General features: G+C 34.6%; 1 protein-coding gene across 1 annotated transcript; it reads left to right on the forward strand.

Annotated features, from left to right (window-relative positions):
* Positions 1–2448: 2448 nt before the first annotated feature.
* LOC141723662 (serine/threonine-protein kinase AtPK2/AtPK19-like) lies at positions 2449–7392 on the forward strand. The gene is made up of 6 exons (XM_074525521.1): positions 2449–3259; positions 4303–4385; positions 4470–4590; positions 4727–4900; positions 6701–6808; positions 6909–7392. Exons 1-6 carry the CDS (start codon positions 2645–2647, stop codon positions 7203–7205), a joined length of 1398 nt encoding a protein of 465 aa, XP_074381622.1. The 5' UTR covers positions 2449–2644; the 3' UTR covers positions 7206–7392.
* Positions 7393–7713: the final 321 nt, after the last annotated feature.

Raw genomic sequence — 7713 nt, forward strand, 5'->3', positions numbered from 1 at the left:
ACTTCAGTGATTCCTTCTTTTGGTTTAGCCAAAAACCCTTCATACTGAGAAACCAGAATCCTCCTTTGGTTTGACCTAACCTCCTCTGTTCCCTCACATAATATCTATATCTTCTCCCATATTTGTTTGGATGTGTCATAATTGATAATGTTATTGTACATTATATTGTCAAGTGACTCTATTAAGATCAGTTGCAAGCCACTATACAGAGAGACTTTTTCTTTTTCAGTTTCATTATATTCTAAAGGATCTTTAGGAACATAATGTGCAGGAATGACCATGTCCCCATCTGTAGATTCCTCAATTCTTACCATGGGAGTGAAAGACCCATTCTTGAGAATCTGAATGTATAATGGATTGGTCATCCTGATGAACAATAACATTTTCTTCTTCCATAATGTGTAGTTAGATCTGTCAAAGGTGGGAATTTGATACTGCTCAGCTTCTGTATATTCATTCTTCCAAGATCTTTTATCTGTTTGCTTTCAGATTTTGCTCTGATACTACTTATTGGGTAATGAATACAACATAGATGGGGGGAATGTGTTTTGGACAATTTTAATGGCTTCTTGATTATCTCAAACTAGATGAACAAAGCAGATAAGAAATGTAACAATATTATGTTAACTGAACTAAAGACAATGCACACAATATGACAGTGCACACAATATTTCAAAACTAACTTAATTTTATATAAAAATCAAGCTAGTGTTTTGCTACAAATTTCCGGGTTCTTGGTATGTTAAGAACTCCGCTTCTCTCTTGAGAGTTACACGATTTTCTACATCTGTTTTCTTACAGCCGAATCATCCAGTGTTTACTTTATAGAACAATTAACACTGATTTTACACATCATTTAATAGCATGTACCAAAACCTACTTTAAGTTAACTAAAACTTTCTATTTTTGGCTTAGTGTATCTTTGCAAATCGTGCATGTTTGTGACTTCTACTTTCTCAGTTAATCTTGGCATTTGATCTTATATTCTTCAAGCTGCTTTTTGTAGATTTTTCAAATCAGTGATTGATTTGTTTGTTGATTGATAATCTTGGATATTTAGCTGATCTGCATTCTATACTTGAGTTTTACATCGAGATCTCCAGTTTGGTATATAGAGAACTCGACATCTCGATAAGTATAATGGCTTATCAAGATCTCTTATTACTCTGTAGTTGTTGTGACTTATCGAAGTCTCTGACTTCTCGAATGTGAAATTGAATTGTCGAGATCTCTGAGTTCTCGAGTATGATCTTGACTTATCGAGATCTTTGAGTTCTTGAATGAACTTGGCTTGTCGAGGTCTTCATGTCTTTGCATGTAGAATTAACTTATCGATATCTCTAATCTTCATGTCTTCATTTTGGCTTATCTATATCTCTGAGTTCTAGTGCATAAATGACTTGTCGATATCTTCAATCTTCATATCTTCATTTAACTTGTCGATATCTCTGAGATTTCTCTGCAAGTTATTTCTTGACTTCTCGATAAGTCATTACGGAGTTCTCGAATGACTTCTCTATAAGACTTAATCTGTGACATGTAGATTTATTAACTTAGAATGTTTTTCCCAAAACAGATTTATTCAACTCTAAACTTCTTCACATTGTCTCTGCGGCATGATTTTCATGATCTTCTTCCGGAATTTATTCTTAGACTAGAGTCTGTTTACAGAAAAATACTCCAGTCTAATCTATTTACACTTTTATAAACTTAAGTGATACAATACAAATGCAAACTTAGATTATCATACAACTTACTTAGGGCTGTCAATTTTGACTTATTCATGTTAAAGTACAAGCATGTCTTGCAGAACATAGACAAAAGGAATTTATAAAATATGTCAGTCTATTTTAGTGCAATTTCTGTAAACTGTGCATATTGATTTATAAAACATGTCGTGGGTCCCTATAGACAATATAAATTTTCTTATATTATCTCAAGAGTTGAAGCTAAGTAATGAAATTTCAAGAATTTATATTTGTAGCACAACCTATTTGATTTTTTTAATATAAAGATCAATTGAATTTTGATAATTATTTTTTGTGTATTTTTACCGTCAATTAATTATCACTACAAAACATCTAATCTGCGGAGTTCAAATAAGCTAAACACATAACTTGATTACTTGAAAACATATAAAAAATATTTATACAAGAAAAAATTAAAAAACATATCAAAAATGAAATTTTTTGTACCCCGAAAATAACACTTTCGTAGAAAATAAAAATAAGATAAGCCATTTTTCTATTTTTGTAAAGACGAAATAGGATAAGTTGGAATGACTCGACAGAAAAGAAAACCAAATTTGACAACCCCGAGGATCGGCTAGGGACCCGCACATCAGTTTGCATACACACACATTCATTCAATCAAAACTCCCCCTTATGTTTCAACTAAAGTTGATGAACTGAATTATGCCATTTAACACAACATATACGTACATTTAAAATTAATAGTATTATATTCTTGTAGGCTACTACTAGCCAGCCTCCCTCCCCAACTTGCATTCAATATCTTATTTCACCATCTCAAATGTAACATAACATCTTTTCTCTCTTTAGCCTGCCCATGAATCTCTTTTCTTGGCTGGCTAAAAAAATATACTTACATAAATTTGTGTCTATCTTTACATCCCCTCCAGGATATGAACATGGTCTCAACATCATCACAGAAAAAGACCCTTCACTCAATGCTAGCTAGCAAGCTCAACAAGCTCTCAATCCCATCTTCAGATGATCAAGATTTTGATTTTTCTGATGTTTTTGGGCCTCAATCATCATCTTCTTCATCTCCACCGTCCAATTCAACCAACAGATCTTCATTTGATCAGCCCCAGATTATTCATAACAGGTCTCATTCTTTTATTGGCCCTTCTCCACGTTTTACCCTCTCCAAATCCCTGCCTTTTCACTCGACCCGACCCGTAACCGAATCCGAACCCGAGTCTGAACCTGAGTCTGAGGTGGAGAGTGAAAATCTTGAGGAGGGGTGTGAGAAAGGTGAGGACTTGGTGAGTAAAATTGGGCCTGGAGATTTTGAGATTTTGAGGTTGGTTGGGAAAGGCTCTTTTGGGAAGGTGTTTCAAGTTAGGAGGAAAGATAGGATTGGAGAGGATTTTGGTGATGGGATTCTTGCTATGAAGGTTATGCGAAAAGATACGATAATTAAGAATAATCATGTCGATTATATGAATGCTGAGAGGAATATACTTACTAAGGTTGTTCATCCTTTTATTGTTCCGCTTCGCTACTCTTTTCAGGTATAATTCGAGTTTTTTGTTAATGTTTTTGGTTTATATGGAGATTGTTTGTTATAACGGTGTATATTGATTTGGATGACGGTTAGTTGAATTTGTTTGTGGTGTTGTAGATTAGTACATTTCTTTAGTAAAAGCTTTCGGTTTGGTAATATTGAGTTAGCTTGTAGGTTGTAGGATGTTTAAAGAATAAACAAAGATTTGCCTGATTGTAGACTTGCCTGTTATGTGTTTAGTTTTTTTTTTTGCACAGTGCATCACGAATTGGCTTTTGATACAAATGCGATATATTGATTTGGATGACAAATAGTTAAATTTGGGTACATTAAGGCTAATCCTTAATAGAAGCTTACAGTTTGGTAATCTTAATTTCATTTACTTGTAGCCTGTAGGATTTTAGAAGAAATTACAAAGTTTTGACTGACTGTTCATTTATTGAATAATTGTGGCAACACACTGCAACAGGTTAGATTTTGAAGTTTAGATTCAGTAACGGAACACAATTATACGAGTTCATCATTTGGTTGCTAGAAATGGTGGTTCCTCTTTAGGATGGATACATTTGTTGGTCAATGTAGTAACACTATGTACGTCCTTATATAACTAGGATTGACATTATCTGTTAAAAAGACTCCAATTACATGGTGCCAGGAAGTTGAAATGGTAGCATGTACACCCCGGGCCTATCTGGCATCTTCTTGGGTGGTTGGTAGAGAAATTTGTTCTTAGCTTCGTTTTAAGATCAAACAATTAAGGTAGCATTGCTGATTTGGTTGTTTCCCTATTTTTGGCACACTTAGCAATTTCTTTTTAGTGCAAAAACAGTCTAGGTTAGTTCCTAGATAGATATACGAAATGCTTACACAATATGAGTGTTCTCTCACCTTCTTGGATAACCGCGGGCCACATTAAATAAATCTATCCTTTCTTATTTGACTTCTACCTTATGAATTAAGTGATTGTCTACAAGGTCCCACACACCATCCTGCTGTGTCTCATTGTCTAGGCATAGTTTACTATCTCTTTTGTTTTCTGCAATCATGCAGACAAAGTCTAAGCTATATCTGATCCTGGATTTTATAAATGGAGGGCATCTGTTCTATCATCTCTACCGGCAGAGAATGTTCAGGTATTACTTGTGTCAGCCCTGGATTTTTTTGTTATGATTTAGGTTCATCCATTTGACTTGTGTTCTCGCATGTGTCTCTGGTAGCGAAGATCAGGCAATACTTTATACTGCTGAGATAGTATCTGCTGTTTCACATCTTCACAATAGCGGAATTGTACATCGAGATCTTAAACCTGAAAATATACTCATGGATGCTGATGGGCATGTAAATGTCATGCCACTATACTCTAATATTTGGACTGAATGAGAATCATCCCAAAAAAAAATTAAAACAAAAAATCTTTTTTCTGTTTAGATTGTGAGTTTAACTTGTTTTGTGTTAACTGGTATTCTTTATCCAGGTTATGCTCACTGATTTTGGACTAGCTAAGGAAATTGACGAATCAAGCAGATCAAATTCAATGTGTGGGACCACAGAATACATGGCTCCGGAAATCTTGCTCTCTAAGGGCCACAATAAAGATGCAGATTGGTGGAGTGTTGGGATTCTCTTGTACGAAATGTTGAATGGGAAGGTATAGTTCTTCATAGACATGATTTCATATGTTGATTAATAATTCAAAAAGGTTGGCCATGGGATAGGGACTCGGTCCAAGTAGCTTAAAAAAGAATAGAGTTAAAGGTAACGAGTTTGACACTCCTTTGAGCTTAAAAAACAATAGAGTTAAAGGTAACGAGTTTGACACTCCTTTGAGCTTAAAAAAGAATAGAGTTAAAGGTAACGAATTTGACACTCCTTTTAGACAACATTCTTAAAAAAATCACCTATCCCTAAAAAATAGGGTGGAAACACCAAAATAACGCAAGCCGTGCCTAGGAAAGTTCAGTCAGGCTCTCGTGGGATTAATTTCATCCAATGAGGTGAGATGGACACCTCAGGTTATATAAAAATTGGCTTAATGATAACTTAACTCTTAAAGTATGACACATTGTACACGTAAACCCCTAAACAAAAAAATTATATATTTTAACTCTTCAATTATGAGATTTGTTCACTTTAACCCGTTTGTTAAAATTCTTTCTATATTGCCCTTGAGGGTTATTATGTCCGCAATCAAATACGTCAAGGGGAACATTGTTCGTTAATCATTATCTTGTCATTTTTCATTTATCAAATAATATAAAATATATAAAAATAGATTGCAAAATTATACTCCCTCCGTCCCACTGAATTCTTTACATACTTTCATCTAATGCTTGGCACGCGTTTTAAGGCTATTATAAAATATAGTTCTATAACATTTTTTAAAAAATTTTCTTTTTATGTATAAAAGTTTAAAAATTATATTTTTATTTAAAAGAAAAAAATATTTAAAATTATTTAAGGAATCATGTTTTACGGGAACCTTAAAATGTGTGCCGATCCCCCGTCCCCCAATGTAAACATCCCAGTGGGACGAAGGGATATAACTTTTTTGTTTAAGGGTTCATGTTTACAACATGTTATACTTTAAGGGAGGGATTGTAAATAAGCCATAAAAATTGCTGATAAATGGAAACCAGAAGGACTACCATTAATAACTTGCTACTGACCTTTTAATCAATTTTAATGTTGCAAACATTGTTATGATGAATCAATTACACATATTGTTCTGAGGATATTTAGTGTTCTCGTTTAAAATTTTTGGTCAAGAAATTGATCAGCTTATCATTTCAACTTTCTCTGATTAATTGGCCATGTTATGACCCTGGTCAAGTTTCTTAATTATCAAGTCTATATTGGGTAAAACGTCCTTTTTTATATTTTGACTGAAGGTAGTAACATCATTTGAATAGGACCTCGGACATGCTTGTATATTCAACACTCTAGTTTTCATATTTAGATCAACTGACAACGTTATGGTTTTGATTATGAGAGTATCCATTTATTTATGTGGAGCTGTCTCTGAATTTGGATTGGTTGGTATTCAAAATTTCAATCAAATTGATCCGACCGGACTGGACTGGTTAAGTTAAAAAATTGTAATTAGAAAATTACAATTTCATGTAATGTTTATATACTGGACAGAAAATGATATGGATCTAAGGTGTTTGTTAGACATTTAGATATTTTACTTCTTCATTCTAAATTTTTAACTAGTTATACACGGCTTCATCATCATGACGAAGTTCAGGAACTCATAAACCGTCCTAGATTTCCATGTTCCATCCAAGCACCTTAACCCTGAGTTCCTGATTTCTGCAGTACTAAATTTATATTAAAATGGAATGTTATCTGAGCAAATCACGTGTAGGCTGTAGCTTGGTTTAGAAAATTGCATTTTTGCTGGGTTGTCATGGTTATTATTGATATGCTTTTGGTAATGTTTTTTTAGCCGCCATATACACATGCCAATAGGAAGAAGCTGCAGGAGAGAATAATCAATGAAAAAATGAAGCTTCCACCACACCTAACAACCGATGCTCATTCTTTGCTGAAGGGAGTAAGTACTAACTACCTGCATTCAGGGAAAATAAATTAAAAAAATTTAACCTCACGTCAATTTGCCAAGAGTTGTAATCTATGATCTTCATTTGTTTCAGTTGTTGCAAAAGGACCCAACAAAAAGGCTAGGCAGCGGTCCTAGGGGAGGGGATGAGATTAAAGGTCATAAGTGGTTCCGTACAGTTAACTGGAAGAAATTGGAGGCTAAAGAACTAATTCCAAAGTTCAAGCCTGATGTAAGTGGCAAAGACTGTACTGCCAATTTTGATTCGTGCTGGACTGCTATGCCTGCTGATGACTCCCCAGCCCCTACCCCAACTGCAGGTGCACACTTCCACGGGTATACTTATGTCGCACCCAATCCTTGGCTTTCTTCTGAACAAACTGAAGAGTAAAGCAGCGTGCAATCCACCACCTAATTTGTCGATCTAATCCTTATAAGTTGTATACTAGTATCTTCTAAGAAGATACTAAATTTTGTGACCCACGCATATTTATGTACCATTACGCGTGAGCATATGCTCTGTGCAACAGTGTCAAAGTCTTTAGGACAATATACAATATCTATTTTTTCTCCTGGTATGTGCGTGTTTATTAATCATCACATCTGTCTTCCCATATAGTTGTATCTAGATCATCTGCATGATTATGTAGGTCTCTTTGTCTACATATACTTGGCAGGAGGTCTACCAAACAAAAAAGTCACTAAAAATAATGATGATCATATAATCTTCCACCTCACCGTTGTCGTAGAAAGCTTGTATAGAATCTATCAGACTATTTTCCTTACACCTGAGTTGTTGGAGGTAATTCCATTAATTTTGTTGGTTATGGCAATTGGCACAACTTTGTAGGTGCCGCTTTGGCGAAGATTTTGCCTCTCCCGGCGGAAAAAAACACAAC

This window comes from Apium graveolens, chromosome 5 (assembly GCF_009905375.1).
Source record: "Apium graveolens cultivar Ventura chromosome 5, ASM990537v1, whole genome shotgun sequence".
Lineage (NCBI taxonomy): Eukaryota > Viridiplantae > Streptophyta > Magnoliopsida > Apiales > Apiaceae > Apium > Apium graveolens.

Excerpts from the sequence above, each read along its gene's own strand:
- LOC141723662 (XM_074525521.1), top strand. The coding sequence starts at position 2,645 with ATGAACATGGTCTCAACATCATCACAGAAAAAGACCCTTCACTCAATG. Across the intron at positions 4,386-4,469 it reads TACCGGCAGAGAATGTTCAG|CGAAGATCAGGCAATACTTT; the intron begins GTATTACTTGTG and ends TGTCTCTGGTAG. Across the intron at positions 4,901-6,700 it reads ACGAAATGTTGAATGGGAAG|CCGCCATATACACATGCCAA; the intron begins GTATAGTTCTTC and ends ATGTTTTTTTAG.